The 19718-nt window shown below is 38.5% G+C and overlaps 1 protein-coding gene across 1 annotated transcript in view; it reads right to left on the bottom strand.

Moving 5' to 3' along the window:
- Positions 1-211: 211 nt before the first annotated feature.
- Positions 212-19718, bottom strand: part of CUNH14orf132 (chromosome unknown C14orf132 homolog) — a 29967-nt gene continuing 10460 nt past the window's right edge. The window contains exon 2 of the mRNA XM_014055570.2: positions 212-3598. Within this exon, the coding sequence (XP_013911045.1) occupies positions 3374-3598 (225 nt within the window). The 3' untranslated portion in view covers positions 212-3373. The remainder of the gene's footprint in view (positions 3599-19718) is intronic.

The following is a 19718-nucleotide window of genomic DNA, read 5'->3' as shown; positions in this document are numbered from 1 at the left end:
CTAATTTGCATACAGAAAGAAACTATGGCCCCTGGCCGCTGCAGCGATCATGGCCCCCGGCCGCTGCAGCGATCATGGCCCCCGGCCGCTGCAGCGATCATGGCCCCTGGCCGCTGCAGCGATCATGGCCCCCGGCCCCTGCGCGGCCCGGTGCCAGGTACTCCACGGCCCGGCACCGGTCCGCGGACCGGGGGTTGGGGATCACTGCTCTACAGTATACATTTTAGGATTACTCTACTTGTCTGAATGGCAGCTGCCTTAAAATGCTTAAGAAAAGCAAGGAGGGTATGTTTTGCAAAACAGTGGCATGCTGTGCAAAGCTTCATAAACATGTGAATGATTACCACCAGATTGCAAAAGAACAGCAAGAGAGAATACACACAGTCTTGCAAAATAGTTTTAGTATAAATAAATGATCTATCCACCTACTATAGAACTACCCACATTATAAATTACATCAAAATTGTTAACACAGAACGTTGCAACTTTGTATACAAGATGCATTTTTATAAACAGCTTTGATTCTAAAGTTGTTGTCAAGACGGATTAGAAAATGCAAAGCAGCAACAGTTTATTACATCATACACCACCTGTTCACAGTTATCAAAACAAATGTTTCTCATTTATATTACTGAGGTTTCCAACATGATGTATGATATTTCCCCTTCTATTTAAAATGAATTCACATCGTTTTATAAAAAAGATTTAAGTTTGTAATTGTTATCAGGAATGTCTGAAGAAGGCAGTGACCTAGCCTCAGCTGGCAAGGGCAAAACTACTTCTGTGTTGTTGCCAAAAAATACTAAGATATGCCCATGAAGCCACCTGGTATCAAACTCAGCTTAAGAAAGAATGCACTTTTACTGATTACAGTCTTAATGCACAAGAGGACACCATGATTTTAAAATGTTTGAGAAAAATGGGATCCATCCGGGTGATGTAGAGAGCAGAACAAAATTAATGCAGGTTATAGGATTTGAATTAAGCTTCTTCATTGCAGAAACTCGTCTTAGTTAAGAAATGATGGACTATTCCTTACTAGAGGTATTTAAGCAGAAGTTAAATGACTATTTATTTGGGTACTGTTAGTAGCAAGATTCTTGCACTGAGCTAGGGGTTACAAAAGATGGCATCCCTTTCATCTCCATAGTTTGGTGAGAATTAGAAACGACAGAAAATCTCATCACTATGATTTATACTAAAAACTAGGTCCTTCTTGAACAATAATTGATACAAGGGAAATAATCACATACCCGCAGTAACAATTTTGGTTTCCTCACAGTAAAGTATATTACAATGCTGTCATCTTTCCATTCAGTACTATGGAATTATGAACAATTATATATTTATTTTTTTTAAAAAACCTGACCTGTGGTAATTACCAGGTCAGCTTGGATTTCTCAAGAAAAAAGTCAAGGTTAGTTTTTATCCCCTTTCTAAAATATTGTCAATTCTATGCTAGTCTTCTAGTTAATTCTAGTCTTTTCTTTATCCATAGAGGATATTTCAAACTTTTAAATAGAAAAAGAAAGTACAGATAGTTCTCTAGTTATAACCATTCATTTAGTGACTATCCGAGATTACAATGACACTGAAAAAAGGGACTTATGACCATGTTTCACACTTATGATCATTGCAGCATCCCCATGGTCATTTGGTCAAGATTTGGATGCTTGACAATTGGCATATATTTAGTGTCCAATGGTCCTGGGATGACCTTTTGTAACCTTCTGACCAGCAAAGTCAGTGGGGAAGTCAGCATCATTTAATAACTATGTTACTAACTTAACAACTGTTGCAAAACGGTCATGTGTTGTATGTAGAAGACTACTCATGCTGCTGACTTGGATAAAACCCCCATAAATTAATCTGAGTGAAACATTCTGCTAGCAAAATCAGAATGAGCAGCTGGGAGGGGGGAAAATGAGTATAATTTGCTGTATTCCATGAAAAAATGATTTGCTGTTTCATAGTATATGCAAAAATAGGCCTGCATTGTAAGATATGGCAGAACTGTGGGACATTTTATATGGGATTATATGAAGGGAAAGGAAAAAAGTTTGGTACATCAGATAATGACACCAGTGTCATATGATGGTTTAGATATTGGATTAGGACCAGGTTCAAGTCCTTCAATAGCCTTAAGACAGTATTTCTTAGCACTTCAAGTTAAAAGTTCTTAGTTAACCTATTTCTCAGGGCTATAATTGTAGTAAAAACTTGGAAAAGGAGTTTCTTTAAATTTCTGGAGGAAAAAAGATTATAAATGAATTAAACAAAAAAGATCCATTATGTTATAAAGGAAACCAACCAACCAAATTACACATAAATATGTGTGATTAAAAAATATCTGAAAAAGATCAAAAATAGCCATTTTAAAATACATCTCCATAAAATTGGCAAAAGGAGAACAGATTTTATGGCATACAGTTATAGAATACTTCCAATAAGGTTCTTGGTTTTAAGAAAGATTGGTGCACCCTAATTTGCACCATAAACTCGAGGTGAGATAATTTTTGGAGTTGCAATTGGCTGCCTCTAAATTTATTTTCTCAAGCCCTCCAAGCCTATTCCAATTGGATAGTTAAAATTCATGAAAACTATAACACTCTCAAAAGGAAAGATTCTAAATCCACCCTGTCCAATCAGTCTCCCCAAATGAGGCCTTCTAACTCCTAGAGCTGTTTTCAAATTCAGACATGTGGTTATTTTTAGGACTCCTCGCAATTTTTTTTCTCCCAGAGAGAAAGCTTTGAAAAATTAAATCTGGCCCACAATAGGAATCTATCCATCTGTGAAATTTTTGTGAATAATGTACATTTCACTTGCGAGGCTCTGCACTACTTAACAGTAAACACCCTGACCATTTTTCCCTAGCAGACTTCAACACGAATTGAAATTTCATTTGCTCTGTGTCTTTAGAGAACAATAGAATTACACTGGCATCTGTCGCAGAATGTAACAACTGGGGGGGGGGGGGCTTACAACAATAACAAAAAAACAACCCTGAAAAAAAAAGGTATCCAATGTTTAATCCAAAGGTTAGATACCCTATAGATTCACAATAGAGCCCTTGATGAACAAATCTGCTTTTCCATTTATATACATTGACCTTTCATGTTAGATCCATATTTAATTGGCTATGATGTAAATTATGTTTCATCTCCACATAATAGACAAAAATCTTTTTTGTAAAGGGTACTTTGGTGATTTTGTTTGCCACTTGCTGTTAATTGGGACCTTAGATAAGAAATTACATCTACCTACCAATATGTATAAAGATTTACATTTTACATAGGTATGTGCACATAATGTTACATACATACACGTACATCTGTTCGTACGTGTCTCCTGGAGTTGTCTTCTTTACTTCTCAGAATGTAAATGCATACACAACTCCAACAACTACAATGTTTCCAATTGTGGCTATAATTGCAATCCATAACAAAATGGCATCATTTGAAGAACGAGCTGTCTCTTCTGGCTGATTTGGCACTGAGGCAGTAGTGTAGTCATTGGCAGATGAATTAAACAAAGAATATTCTGTGCTAAATTCTTCATTGGACGAATCCATAAACACTCCTCCCATAACTGGAAGCTGCAGAAGACAAATTTAAAACATAAAAGTTAATGTCCACATAACATAAAGTTAATGTTAATGGAAGATAACTATATAGATACATATTGCATACAAAAAAAGTAGCTAAACTCCACTGGTCAGCAAAGCTGCAGACTATGCTTTAGATAAGGTTACCTGTTTTTAAAAATAAGTTTTGTCTAAGCAGATGTACTGCATGAAATAAATATGTTTTGCATTCAAGTTACAGCAACATCTCCTTTCAAAGGATATCAAAATTTCACGAGCTCTACTCTTCCATGAAAAGCATGAAGGATTAACGGAGGTGTCCAACAGTGGGTGATGAAAATAAAATGCTCTTACAAGTAGAATATGACTAAACAGCCCTCCAAAATAACACATAGCATCCTTGCTATGGATGCTTCAGAACACACAATACTTTTATTGGAGTTGATGGGCTGCAGTTAGGCAACACAGTTAGAGAAGTCGGATATGATTTAGGCACTCCACACCTTCTCCCCCTAATGGAGTCACTTCCCCTACCAGACTAGAATAAACATAGTTTACCCATATTATCTGAATCAAAGAAATTATGTTTAGAATGTCATCCAAGCCAGCTGGCGGGGAATTCCGAGAGTTTAAAGTTTTCATGTTTGAAAAACAACTTTTGAAGGAAAACCCTACTTGGAGTGAGTGTTGATTAGAAGTAGGAAAGGGGTTTTGAATAGGCAACTTAAGCCAATTTATTTTAATCTTTCAAAGGCTCATTTTTTTTCTTTCCTGGTTATTGATTCTATTCTCTCTTCACTCTTCCACCACCACCACCACCACCACCAACCTGCATTGTGTAAATAAATAGGAAAATGTTGTCAACTCTAAAACCATTGCTTTGGGATCTCCTCATTTGCAAGCAGTTCATGATAAATACTAGTCAAAGTTTTCAAGCTTTTGTTAGTATTGTCCAAGTGCTATTAGGAAGGCGAAGGAAAATAGCATCCACATAGATATCAATTCTTCAAATGAAAGTATGGTTCAAAAATGAAAATGGCTTTAAATCAAGATGTTAAATGAGCATTTTTAACTTTTATTAGAAACTTTCAATATAATAAAATATAGAAAATAAACAAGACCAAAGATAGAAAAATAAGAAACACAGAAAAAAGAAATAAATTGACAAGAAACCTACAATTGTGCTTTCCATTCTTCTTTTTATTAAGTAATTGTCATAAAACCTTCCCAACTTCTTGTCTCATTTTCAACCTCCATGAAATTAGCATTTTAGAAAGCCTTTCATTTTATACAGATTATGTTCAATCCATTATCTTCATTTCGTATAACTTTTCTCATTTGTTTAATGAGAAAAATAGCATTCCTGAAATTTTAAAATATATAACAAATGTTTCTAACATGATTTCTGGCTATATCATAGCTTTAAAGGCTAGATTATTTGCATCTTCCTCCTAGAAGATGACCACCTTGATATTGTTGGATACTTCAGTGGCTCCTTAAGACCTTAAGAACTCTACTGGTGGATGTGGAAACATCTCATAGGATTTCCTCTAGTGATAAAATAGAAACAGGAGAGTAGAAATTAAGGGTAATCCATAATGGGGAAAGAAAATGTGAGGCTTTGTACACATTAGGATTTCCTAAGAGATGCAATCCCTAGCATTAAACCTGAAATAAGGCAACAACAAAAAAATCATGTTTCTATTAATGGCACAAAAGCAATATGGGTTTAGCGGAAACATTTAAACAAGTTTGAGTGTCAAATGATATGATCCCAGGTTGAAAAGCATTGGGGCCAGTATTATTAAAGTAATAAACTTCCAGATGAGGTGGTGGATTAAGCAACACTGCTGGTGATGGTGGATTAAGCAACACTGAGTACTTTGTGAGTAGGGACAAGATTGTGGTGGAATTGAAGCCAGGAGCTACTCTCTGGTTGACAAAAGTCCCTCTGGAGGCAAAGAGAGATCTTTGGGATTACCAAATTGCACTCTTGGAAGGAGACTATAGAAACCGAGCTTCTAGTGTTCTGTTGCAAGTTAAAATTTGGGAACTAGGGGATTTACAATGTGCCTTCAATCACTGCGAAGCCTTAATGGATATTTGACCAATACATATGTCACTTTCTTAAACACCTCTGGACTTGTATTCTGAATTTCAATACAGAATATTCTGTATTCTGAATGACAGTGAAGATCAAAGACTTTCAGTGAGTACCAACTACTTGAAATTAAGAAAAAAAACCTTAGTGTGGATTGGCACACTAAATGAAAATATGGAATGGAATGTGAAAATCAGTGATCCATGTGAAATTATGAAATTGGTGTGAGTTTAGCTATAAATCTATAAACTACAGAAACCTATCTGTCACCATTGATAGACATTTGATTAATATCAACAGTGTACAATTGTATGCTCCTATACAGATGTAGTGAAAAAATTAGCAGATAACTGTAAACATTGCTACATGAAAGGACACAAAAAAAATCATGATTGGAATGCCAAAGTTGGAGAAATGAAGGAATATGGGTTGAGTCCAAGGTAGCTCAGGAATTTGTGACCTCCATGGTAATGATGGACCCATCCCAAGTCATTGAGGCTTGATGTACATTGGTAATCGCAAATTAAATCTGAATTTTGTCCTGGGGCTGTTGTGATGTGATCTGGAAATGGGACATTCAAAAACTGCAGCTGGTTCTGAATGCAAAAGTGTGGGCAATTTTTGGCATTACTAAGTTCATGTTATACTTCTACTCCAGAAGCTGTTCTGGATCCCACAAGGCTTCTAGGTACAAGCAATCCTCGACTTACAATAGTTCGTTTAGTGGTTGTTTGAAGTTAGAATGTTAGTTGTTTGAAGTTAGAATGGCACTGAACATAGTGACTTATGAGAGTTTTTCACACGACCATTGGAGCATTCCTGTGATCATATGGTCAAAATTCAGGAGCTTGGCAACTGGTTCATATTTACAATGATTGCAGTGCCCGAAGGTCATGTGATCCCCTCTGGCAACCTTCTGACAAGCAAGGTCAATGGGGAAGCCAGATTCACTTAACAACTGTATTATTAACTTAACAACTGTGACAAGAAAGGTCATAAAATGGGTCAAAACTCACTTAACAAATGTCTCGCTTAAATTCTCGCAGAAATTCAGAGCTCAATTGTGGTTATAAATCAAGGACTACCTGTATAATTCAAGTGAGATGTAAAGCATTCTTATAACCTCAAATTATTGTTTTTTATTTTTACCCACCCCCACCCCCCTACATGTTTTACATTTGTTTTTCAATTGAATTGTACAGCTTATATGTTATAATTAATTATGGAAATAATTCTTAAGTAAATTATCTTAGTCTGATTTTTTACACCTCAAAAACATAGCATTTTAATAGGTCTGGGTAGACTTTTTATATCCTTTATAGGACCAGAAATCCCAAGAGATCAGAATTGAATAAAATTTTACAAAAGAAAAAGAAAAAAATGGAGGAGGGAGATTTTTAATGAAATACAGGATTCCCTAGTCTGGTGATATTTGAATGTGCTAGACTTTATAGTACCAGGCTGGGTGATATTAGCTGAGTATTGTAGATACGTCAAAATACTTGGAGACAATTATTATTTTTTGAGCGGGGAGAGGCAGAATTGCAGAGAAATCTGAATTATAGTTCCTTAGACTTTAAATCTGGCAACATCAAGTGGAGAGTAATAAAATATAAATGAAACTAAAACGTAACTCATGATGAAGTCCCAGTTCAATTTCTGGTAATTCTGGTTAAAAAAAGTCTTGTCTAAGATACTGCTGTCAGTTAGAGAAATTAGACTGCGTAGGTAATAGCGTGACCTGATACGCAAGGAAGCTTCTTGATTTTTAAATTATTTTTTTCTTCTGTAAAAATGCTTTATCCATCATGAAAATATTTCTAGCCTTTCCAAAGGTTAAACAACTCTCATGCAAGCAGAAAGGGATTAAATCAAGTATATTTTCACTTTCCAACTAAAGCTTTACTTAGAAAGGTCCCATATGTCTTTGACAGCTGAAAAATTGATAGGAACTGTATACTTTTGCTATACTACCAAAAGAACTCTCCATAATAAATGTGCAGAAAGCAAACAATCTAATCACCTAGCATTCATTTTGGAAATCCAGTCCTGATGATTTTTACAGTCAAAACAAACATAGATTAGATTTTAAAGATGATGCATCGGGGGTATGGAAAAGGACAAGGAAACTTTGCCAAGAAATTTAAATGAAGAAAGAAGTTTAAAATGGGCCAGTTTATTCTTACTAAATAATGGATAGAATGGCTTTTCGGGAGTACTCAGTATCTATAAAAGCAATTCTTCTTAGTGTAGCCTTTGAATTATAGAAAGCAGCCACTTCTGTTTGTGTGTGTGTCTGTGTGTGTATAATCACATAATCACAAACACACACCATGTTTATGGGAGGTGTAGCTTTCACCAACCTTGTACTTTCAAACATACAACTCCACCCAGTTGAAGATGAAAATGATGGTGAATATTCTACGCTTCTTCCCAAAGGATTTCCAACTGGTGTCACTCCTACTCGTAACGGCAAAGAGATTTATACCCTGGAGGCTTTAGCCTGAAGCCAGGAAAAAATAAAATTGGGGAAGAGGCTAATGCCAGTAAGCTGACAGCATCCAACTATATATCATCAAAATCTAAGTACAGGTATTTCTCATTTACGGTATTTTTTGGGGTATAAGATGCACTCCTCCCCCAAATGTGGGTGGAAATGTCTGTGTGTCTTATACTCCAAATATTGCAGCAGGGGAGGGGGGCTGGTGCGGCGCCAATCAGTTGTTCTAGAATGGACCACGGTGGTGAACGGGCCATGGTAGCAGAGACGAATGGGCGGTGGTGAATGAGCTGTGGTGAATGGGCAGTGGCGAATTAGGGGTGGCAGAGGCAAAGGTGAACAGACGTCGGCAAACAGGCCATGCCAAATGGGCCATGCCGGTGGCAAACAGGCCAGATGAATACCAGATGGATACTGGGAGGCAGATTCCCCTCCCCCGTTATTTTCCTCCCCAAAAGCTAGGTGCGACTTATTTATTTTGGCTTTCCTTTTTCCTCACACTCCCACCCTTGGTAATGTTTATTCCAGCACTGGAATAACTAGAAGTTAATTATTGTTTGTATTTACAGTCATTGGAGAGGAAAAGATTATAAGCAGGCTCACAATGGGGAATATATCAGGGTTCTTGAAGCTCCCAGACTGAGTGTACTTAGGGCTTCCAAGCTACCACATTCCTTTTAACATGTATTCCCCACTGTGTGCCTGCTTATTCTCTTATAATCCCTTTCTCTTCAATCACTCCTCTCTGAAAGGGGGGTCGGGGGGAAGAAATCTTAAATGAAAGTTCTGATATCTCTCTTTAAGGTGTTTAGCGAAGTCCCAACAGAGAAAGACTATTCTCAAGGAAAAAGAAAGACTTTTGTGATATATCAATATTAATAAACATTAATAAACAAATAAAATGTAGTTCTATATGTTTTGTACATTTTATACTATGGTACAGTTGTACAGATGCTTACTCAGAAACAAATCCCACTTATTTCAATTGGACTTCTTCCCAGTTAATTGTGAAGTAGACTGGAATTTAATTAATCTGTTTATTCCAATTATCACTACCAGGATACAAATAGAGGCACACTAGTCTTTGCCAGAAGCCTGGTTACGTTTCCTGCCATTTTTGATTGGTGAATTAAGATGGATGAAATGTCCTTTAGTGTTGGAACCAAGCATGGAAGGAACTCTTAAAATATCTCCAATGGACACAATCAACCATCTAATGGCCACAGGATGGTTATTTTTCCCAACATCTTGAACTATGTGATTGTGTAAATATATTTGCAAGCTTTATGCATCAAACTATTAAATTCTCTCTAGGAAAACCTTAATTAACTTTAAAGATCCCCAAAATTTGGAAAGCTGCTTATCAAAGAGTTTACGGTTGTTTCATATGCAATTCTTTTCTAAAGTTGATGCAAAACAAAAGTGTGACAGTACATTTACATTACCTTATTATTTTCTCCACTTCTGAAAGTATAGGATAAACAAGAGTTAAGCCCATGACATGAATCTGGCAACCTTCAGAGGTATGGGAGTATAATTCTCAGAAATCTTCACCATCTGCTGGCAAGTATTTTGGGGAGTTTAATATCTTTAAGGGTCACGAGGCTATAAACACTGCTAGCCACAGGGTTTTGGGAAGAAGATAAACAATAGATGGATATCAAAAGCTGATACTTTATATTAAAAAGATGGCAAAGCAGCATTTCAATTGCCTCTTGGATAGGAAAGCCAAAATGAGCTAAGGAGTTATCTAATTCAGGAAGAAGACTTTCTAGAGGGCAAGAATCAAGTTTTTAATAATTGTTAAATAAAGTTAGTGAAGATAAAATAGGTATATAGGTAGAGATTAATATGGAACAAAAATGCAGGATAAACACAAGAGGAATAAGAAATTCTTCCAAAATATTAATGTAGAGATGGTTATAAGTCATCATTCTGACCATTGATGAAGGGAATTATAGTAGAAGAATGAAAGTGACGTGGAATGGAAAAGACTGATTTAGATAATTTAATATAAACTGTAATACTAACTAAAGGCTTATATGGGTTCCACTGAGAGTATGGCAAACTATGGAGGGAAAGTCCTGTGCAGTGACGTGCGGTGAGCTTCATGACCGGTGAGGCAAGCGTGAAAGCCCCGCCGAAGCCCCGGCGCCGCGTCCGCCATAGAGCTGGATCCTCACCGGCCATGAAGGTCACTGCACGTCACTCGGGAGTTCAAACGCTGCTCTGCAGCCCAAACTTTCTCCTCCCAGCAACTTGGCCTGTTGGACACAGTGGTGGCGGGGGGAGGAATGGGCTGGGTGGCTGGGGAGGGGGGAGCCCTTTAAAGCCCTGCAACCCGAGCTCCACCTGACGCCTGAAGGGCTTTGCAGGAAGAAATGCGGCTTGAGCTGCAATGACGGTCCTGGCTGTGGGGTGCACGCCTGGTAAAAGCCTCTCTTTGGTTCCCTCCTCCTCCTCTTTCCATAGCGTGTGCGATGCTGCCGCCATAGGCCGAGAGCTGCCGCCGACGCTGCTGCACAGCTGAGGGAGGGAGAGCGCGAAAGCAGAGGCAGGGCGCCAAGCTTTGGTTAAGGCAGGCAAGGGAAACCGCGAGCCGAAAGGAAGTCTTGCTGGGAAGACGCGGCAGCAAGGCTTTAAAGGGCTCCCCCCTCCCCAGCCACCCCGCCCATTCCTCCCCCCGCCACCACTGTGTCCAACAGGCCAGGCGTCTCGCATTTATGGCAGACATAAACGTGAGACACCTGGCCTGTTGGGACACAGCGGCGAGAACATTCCTGCCGCCTCCGCGCTCCGCCGCCTCGGCCCCCCACCTCCTCCGACCCCACTGCTGTGAAGAAAGAAAAACACGCACACACACACACACCTCACAATAAAAATATTACAAATTAAATTACAATAAATTTGAATCCTCTTCTCCCTCCGTCCGATCACCTTTTCCAGCTGTGGAAACTCTCTCAACTCTCCTCTTGTCCGCCCAACGTAAGCGTGCTCAACGTAAGCGTGCTCATAAGGCATGATTTGCTGCTCCCCGATCAGGAGGCGGGAGAATCAGTGCCTCTTTTGCATATGAAAGTTTTCGCTTTTTAACTCTTTCTTAACTTTTAAAAGGCAAAAAATTCCTTATGCAAAGGAGGCCCTGAGTTATCTGGCCTCCTCCCATAGCTAACACTGAGAGCAGACACCAAGCCACTGTGACTTTGAATCTGGTAGCAACTACCCTGGCTTTAATTATTTAAAAAAAAAATCTTTCCTTTCCCTCAGGAGACTGGTGAGGCCCTGCCTCCCCTGCCTCTACTGACTGCACGTCCCTGGTCCTGTGGATCCAAAATCACAAAAATTATAATGTTCTGGGTGTGGAAACAGACAGACATGGTTAGGCTTTGCAGGCAACAAGAGGTAGGACAAAGTAGACCTTTGATACCATTTGGCAGGAGGGTTCCTCTTACACCAGCATTGTATTGGTATTCAGACTGGGGGATAACTTAATTTAAATTATAGGCAGTTTATTTATAACTGCCAATGGAGAAGGAGGAAAATGCAGGACGCAGTTGAAGGGGATCAAGGCAGAGAGTAGAGACAAAAGACTTAAGAAGAGAAGGCAGAGGTAAATATTGGGAAAAGAAGGAACAGGGGCAAAGCAGAGGATCCTGGGAAATGGTGGATAACATGGGGGAAGAAAACAGTGAACATCCTGGGTAGGACATGAAGGCCCCACAGTTGGAACACATTTCGAGAAAAAAAACTTATCTATATTTATAGGAAGACATATCTGCAAATAGTAGCATCTGGATACATTTTTATATTATACAAACTCCCATACCTTATTTCTTCCCATATACCGTTATCTACTAGATTCCCCAAATCATCCTTACTGATTCATGATTGGTCTGCATAAGCTAGATGACAGTATTCCTAAATTTTAATGTACTTCAAGGTAGAACAGTTAAATTGATGCATCTACAATAATAATAGAATAGTATTTCAATTCTCATTTAAATAGTGAAGCTATTGCTATACAATCTTGAAGAAACTCATGCATTCAAATTCCTTTCTCCTGGAGAAAGGAAGAAAAAAAAACTACTCAGAATGTGTGACATGTAGTTATTTTCAATATATCACACATTTGCACAGTCTGATGTGCAAAATAATAAAAGTGAATAATGCCATCTTGGAAGTCTGAAGTTTACCAGCTAGCAATAAAAATGTTATTTTCAAAAGCATTAGTATATGTAATATCCTTATTTTGAAATTCCTTTTATTTTTCTTCATGTACCATTTTCACATTTTAATGGGGGTTAAAAATGCACATTTCTAGACTGAGTAACCATTTCCCATATTGTGTTATTGTGTAGATTTATAAATTATTTGTAAAAACCAGATATTAGCCTAGATGTCTTCTGTAGGTAATAGATAAATTAACAGAGAATACAAATGCCATTGCTGTTACTCATAATATTATAGCCCAGATGTCTTCATCCGTTTGTTCTATAGAAATAGTGGACATCAACTCTTATAATTTCCAGATATGCTGTCTTGGAATCATGGAATATGAGGTCTAACACATCTGGAGGGTGTAAGGTTATAGAAGAAGAAGAAATAAAATGAAAAGACTACCTATAGGCAGGTTAGGATTGTCGCCAAAAAAAAGATGGTATATTAGATGGATGTTTGTTCTGATCTTGCAGTTACATTATTTCTTGGAATAGCAAATCATTCAAAAGAGAACCTATCAGATTTCACTGTCATTTTGGACACGACACTTTTCATAAACTTCAGGGCCTCTTTGAATGAAAACATATCCATAAAATAGGATCAATAGGAGTGGGTTCTGCCCAGCTTTACTGCCGTTTCGCTCTCTTGCGCACATGCACAGTTCAATTAAAATTGTTCTGCGCATGCACAGAACTAAAAAACAAGATGGCGACGATGACGACAAAGGAACCGGTTCGGGGGCATGGCAGTCTGGGTTGCTACCGGTTCCAGTGACCCAGGCTGCCATACTACTACCAGTTTGGCTGAAGTGGGTCGAACCGGTAGGAACCCACCACTGAATATAATTATCATTAAACGCTGTACCTTATGATTGTTGATGAATGTATCTTGTCTTTTTATGTACATTGAGAGCATATGCACCAAAGACAAATTCCTTGTGTGTCCAATCACACTTGGCCAATAAAGAATTCTATTCTATTCACGTCAAATCCCACTTTTCTGCGTCATTGTGATGTGTGTGTGTGTGTGTGTGTGTGCCTGTGCCTGTTCCTGTTCCTGGGTGGGATAATTAAAGAACCCTGTGAGTGTATGCCAAGAATACATAATCCCAGCAGGGTCATCCAAAGCATGAAGGTATGCCAGCTATCCAGCTAAAGCAAACAGGCATCTATATTAGGCAGAAACATTACAGGAAGATTCTGTAAGCGAATGTTCACTTTAGTGACAAGGGTAAAGGCATCATTTCATACTGTGTGGGAGAAAGGAACTTGGTAAACCACACTGATACTTTAACAAGAAAACCATATAGATATACAGTGTAACTGGATGATGGGCCCCTTGGGTCAACTGGCACTTAACATGCTGAGGAAAAGCTAAGAATCTTTCAGAGTAGTAATTGTGGTTATGACATGACTAGATTAAAACCTTTGGGACATCTACTTCCTGATGTTGCCTTGAAGGAAAATAAGATCTGAAACTGCAAAGACAGAGAAACGTAAACATAGGAAAACTCAACACAGTGAAAGATGAAATGAATAACTTACACAGGCACTAGCAAATTAAAATGGACAGGAACTGGACTCCTACAGTCAAAATATATTATTTACTACTTAGAACATGAACAACAATGAAGGGACAGTGTTGTTTCCATAATAAGGAAAGATATAATAAGGACACTACTTGATGCAATGTAGTCAATGACCAAGTAATATCAATTAGATTTTAATATGATGAGTATCTAATTTATACTCCAACCATTCATGCATAGAGGAGGTTTATGAGTTTTATGATTAACATCAGTCTGAAATTGACAGAACATGGAAGCAAGTTATTCTGCTTATGGTTGGAGGCAGCAATGTTTATGCTTTAGCAAAAAGGAAATCCCAGAACTTTAAATTGTGTTCATGTGAAAATCTAAACACACCAGGAAGCCAAAGTCCAACTAGTATACAGAAAAACAGAATGGCTACAATTGGCAAAGAAATTAGACAAAAATTATATACTGTACTCAGATATGGACATACAGCATGTGTTCTACATTGGTGAAATTGGACAAAAGCACTCCGTGGAGTATGCCCTGAATAATCAGGTATTGACTCTGAAGCAGTTAACTCTAGCAGGAGCAGTTCAGGGTGGTGGCAGTCATGCCAGACAGACTGGCGGGGGGGGGGGGGGACCAGCACACTCACCAGTGGCTAGATGTCCCTAGGCGCAATGTCAGCGAGGGATCGTAAGCCGAGCTCTGCATTGTGGCTATACCAACGCTTGATTTTTTTCTCCTTTTCTAAGACAGGCTTCCAGGATAGAACTGATGAGAGAATTCAAGATGAATAAGCCTTCTGTCCAAACAGATGACCAGAGCCAAAGTTTTTCATGTCTCTCTAGGATAAGACGGAGTAAAAAAAACTGGGTTCAGACAAGTAGAGGAGGTGTGGCTAAACTTTGACCACTCAGTCTCTGGGCAGAAAAACAGAAGTCAATCCATACTTGGATTCTCCTGTCAGCACACTGGAGAACTTTCAGTTTTCCATTGTTCTTTTAGCAGAATCTTTAAAGGATGCTCTAAATTTTTGTAGAAATAGAGTAATGATTCAGCACTAAATCACTGCTTGTGATGGACACAACTCCATTTGGTTGCCCTTTCCTTCAAGAAACTCAGAATGAAAGTCACTGTAACATGTTTTGTAGGAAATTCTACTAGTTGACCTACCAAAATCAAATCACACCCGGGACAATTTTTGCCTAAATGCTGTATTAATTGTATCATGGCATTTTCCAATTAGTTATTTGTAAAATCCAGTTGAAATAATGCTGCAGCAAGGTATTCTGTTGAATGTCTTGAGGGTCAGATACCCTCTTTACAATCAAATGTAAGATTCTTTGCCTGTTTTAATAGAAATATTAGGCTTTCAAGATTAGTTTCAGTCCTTCAAGTTAGTCTGGGTCAGCTTGACTGGAACTATACTTTGTTGAGATAGGCCAGTGTTTCTCAACCTCAACAATTAAAGATGTGTAGATAGCTAACTCCTAGAATTCCTCAGGAAGTTAGATTTTCCTAACCCAACAGATACTCTACTAAAGCTTGCTGCTAAACAACCTTAAGATGTTTGGATTGGTGAGCTGCTGAGGTTGAGAGACACTAGCTCCCTTACCCAGCATTGTGAATTGCTTATGTATTTATCAGTTTTGATAGAGTTCCACCTATTTCTTATAACAAATAACATGAAGATCAACTATGACAATATTTATCGTCTGCTTCAAAAGAAAGTGAAAGTCAATTCACATTCCCACAAAATTCCTAATGTATTTTTTTAATGGGGGGGGAGGAGGATTTCAGCGAGCACCCTACATAAGGAAATGTCTCATTAGTTTATTTTGCAATGCAAGAAATGCCCTGGCGCATTTCACTTGGGGGAATCAAAATACTGTGGATCGTCACACAGCTCCAAACTTTGCTGAAGTGTCCCAGATTTCTCGCCTGTGATCTTAAGGAAGAAGGCTTAACCTTCCACTTGCATTTGAAATACAGAAGAAAACGCTGCAACTTTCCTAGGCTTTCTTAAGGAGAAAGAACGTTCGTCCTTACCTGAACGTGTCTTTTCTGTAGAGGAGAGGGAGGGGTTACATGTGGGTACAGTCACAGACTGATTGGTCCATAGACTGAGGGAATTTTCTTAAATATTCCACCATTCCCTATTGGCTCCCAGTTTCCTCGAGGTCGAAGAACAACACCGGCAAAACACAAGCAGACCACAGGACCTCCCCCTGGCTAACTCTATAGCTAACTAGGGCGGGTTGTAACCCCTCCATCTCCTCTACAGAAAAGACACATTCAGGTAAGGACCAATGTTCTTTTTCCTGTATAGTCAAGGGAGGGATTACACGTGGGACATACCCAAGCTCAGTCCCAGGGTGGGAACTTAAGACCCAGGGGGAGAGGCGGTCGCCACCTGCTGAAGAACCCTACGTCCAAAAGACGCATCTGCAGATGCGAACACATCCAGTTGATAGTGCCGGATAATGAGAGTCAGAGACAACCAGGTGGCCGCCCTACAAATGTCTTCAAATGGGGCCCTGGTGGCCCACGCCATGGTTGTGGCGGCGCTCCATGTGGAGTGGGTCATGATCCCCGAGGGATGTGTCTGACCAGCTGCCTCATAGGCAGTAACAATAGCCTGTCTCAACTACCTGCCAATTGTGGCTGAAGACATCCTGGCCCCCAAGGAGCCAGGCTGAAAGGAAATGAAGAGGGCCTCAGATCTGTGCACCCCTGATATGCGCCTAAGATAGATGCGCAGGGCGCAACAGACGTCAAGACTGTGCCAGAGGCACTCCCTGTCATGAGAGGGGGACAGACAAAAGTTAGGCAAAATGATCTTTTGCATCCTGTGAAAAGAGGAATTAACTTTTGGAAGAAAAGTAGGGTCCAGTCGAAGGACCACCCTATCCTGGTGGAATTGGCTCCATCACCTATATTTTTGACCCCTATCTCTCCTGGTTGGTCAAGAGTAGCTGAGAGGTAGCAGGTAACTGAGTCCAAGTGGCAGTGACTGCTTCTCTATGGAAGGGGGTAGTTCCACCTGTTTGGAAGAAAATGGTGGTTCATCCCCTCTTTAACAAGCCATCCTTGGACCCATCTGTACTAGACAACTTTTATTCCGTTTCCTACCTTCCCTTTTTAGACAGAATTATGAAAAAGGTGGTAGATGTACAGCTTCTGGAGGCCCCCGAGGAAGTTGATTATATGGACTCTTTACAGTCAAGTTTCAAGCCCTGTTATGGTATGGAGACAGCATTAGACCTCGAAGGGCTTGAGATAGAGACAGCACATCCATCCTTGTCTTTCTAGATTTCTCAATGGCTTAGTACCATTTTATCATTCTAGACTGGCTCTGGAGTTTGGAAGTTAGAGGAACTGTTCTACACTGGATTTTTTTTTCTGAGGCTATAGTCAGTGTTAGTGTGTGTACGAGTGGAGGATCTAGCTCTAGATTCCCCTTATGTGGGTTATCTCCCTAGATATTGTTGGATTTCAATTATCATCAGCTTCAACCAATAAAAAGAAATATAAGAATTTGGAATGTTACAAATTCCTCTTTCCCAATTTATAAAAAGACTACAATTACTGGGCAACTTAGAAAAATTAGAAACATAAATGAAGCCATATAATTTAAATGTTAATAATGTTTCATGAATAATAATGATTTCCAGATTTATGGGTCATGTCAGATAACTGCATTCAGCAAGCATTAATTATAATGGAATTCTTCTCTTTCCCAATCTCAAATGTATATTTCTAGGCAAAAATACAAATATTTTCAAAAGGCTGTACTGCGTAGTCCTTGACTTACAACCACAATTGAGCCCAAAATTTATATTGTTAAGTGAGACATTTGTTAAGTGAGTTTTGTCCTATTTTATGACCTTTCTTGCCAGTTAAATGAATCACTGCAATTGTTAAGTTAGTAACATGGTTGTTAAGCTGGCTTCCCCATTGACTATGTGTGTCAGAAGGTCACAAAAATCGATCACATGACCAGGACACTGTAATCGGTATGAGTCAGTTGCCGAGCATCTAAATTTTGATCAGGACCATGGGCATGCTGCGACGTTCGTAAATGTAAAGCATAGTCATAAGTCACTTTTTTCAGTGCCATTGTAACTTTGAACAGTCACTAAATGAATGGTTGTAAGTTGAAGACTACCTGTATTTAAATCTAGAGGCTGAGTCTTTCATGAATTTACAGGTCTAAGATCAAACTGTAAACTGCAAATTTTAAAAACTTGCGAAGTCTACAAATAAAATACCATAATTATATATTGTATATTGTCAATTCTGTTGCAGCTGTTTCTTGCTTTTAACTGGTACATTTGGGGAAAGAAACTGTAGACTACAACAGCTGCCATTGTTAATTTAGAAATAAAAATATGACACCAATATAGGAAAAAGAAAATAGCAACAGCAGAGAGCTCTGTTATTATGTTACTATACTAAACAGTCAACTATAAACTATAAAATAGATTCCTTACAGGAATACTATTATGCATAAATGCTTTGGATATAAATTAGATTCCACATTTGAAAAATTTAGAAATGCCTCAGTAGTTTATCATTCACAAATGTTTTCAAATCAAGGGCTAGGTAGTTTAAGTGTATGCAAATTTTTGCCTGAATAAAAACAGCTACCATCATATCTGCTCCTACTCCCTCTGCAGAGGGACACTGGCATTGACACCAGTGCCTACATAGGCTCTGAGAAGACATGATCAGAGCTCCTCCTGCTGGTTTATTATTCACATTTTACATGTGCCACAGCAGGGGGAAAACATGGGGGACGCCTCCTTTCATCAATCCTTTACAAGGAGAAAAGCAATTTTAAATATTACACAAAGCTACATCAGCACTGAACTGAGTATATAATAAAACTGATAAATATGATTAAAGTTTGACAGTGCCATTTACCTCCAAAGGAAGGGCAAATTATAGATTCTCTAAGAATTAGAAATGAGTAGAACTCACGTGATCATCTAGAAAAAGTACATAAAGTGTTTGACTGATTATGTGACATCAAATCAATGGTGATTCTTATCAACCACATAGACAGGTCTTCTCCAAAATAATTGGTCTCCACCAAAGTCTTCTAAAACTATAGCCATTGAATTCTTTTGCTGGATGTCTTTTTTTAAAATATATATCTCCTTCCATATTTCCCACCATTACAGACTTCTGAAGGGAGTATATATAATATAACCAAAATATAATTTAAGCCTGGTCAAAGTTCACAAGAGACAACTTTGATTTGTTCAACAACCCATTTACTGGTTTTCTTGGCTGATCATAATATTTTCTAGAGTCTTTAGTAATAGAAAGTTATCCTGTAAGCATCAGCAATAATGTTGATGTGTCTTGGACTTTTCTAAAAGCAGGTTGAAAAGCAACTTTTCCATGTTGGGCTCCAATCTGCTTTGGAGGATTCTAAATATTTTTACAGTACCATGTGAAATTATGTTGTATGATGATTTGAACACACTATTATATTGTAATTCTTTACTACTGGCACATAGACTGACCTCTACATGTCAAGGTATATTTATTTGATAAGTTCAAGAGTTTTGAGATTGGTAAAATTAAGATTGATATTATCTGATAAAACATAATCAATGTTTAGTTTATGGTATTGTGGGATACAAGTTATGTGGAATCAAGGCAACGTGCTATGGCCTAATGTTGGGTAATGTGCATTACATGAATATAGCAACTGTATTTAAGTTAGATTTAGTCTATGTATGGCACCGTTCCTTCTCCATTTGAA

This window comes from Thamnophis sirtalis, unplaced genomic scaffold (assembly GCF_051295495.1).
Source record: "Thamnophis sirtalis isolate CommonGarterSnake01/CBP01778 unplaced genomic scaffold, rThaSir2_p1.2 scaffold_1, whole genome shotgun sequence".
NCBI classification, from domain to species: Eukaryota; Metazoa; Chordata; class Lepidosauria; order Squamata; family Natricidae; genus Thamnophis; species Thamnophis sirtalis.
Note: the sequence above shows the minus strand (reverse complement) of the source record. Positions and strands in the feature narration are given on the sequence as shown.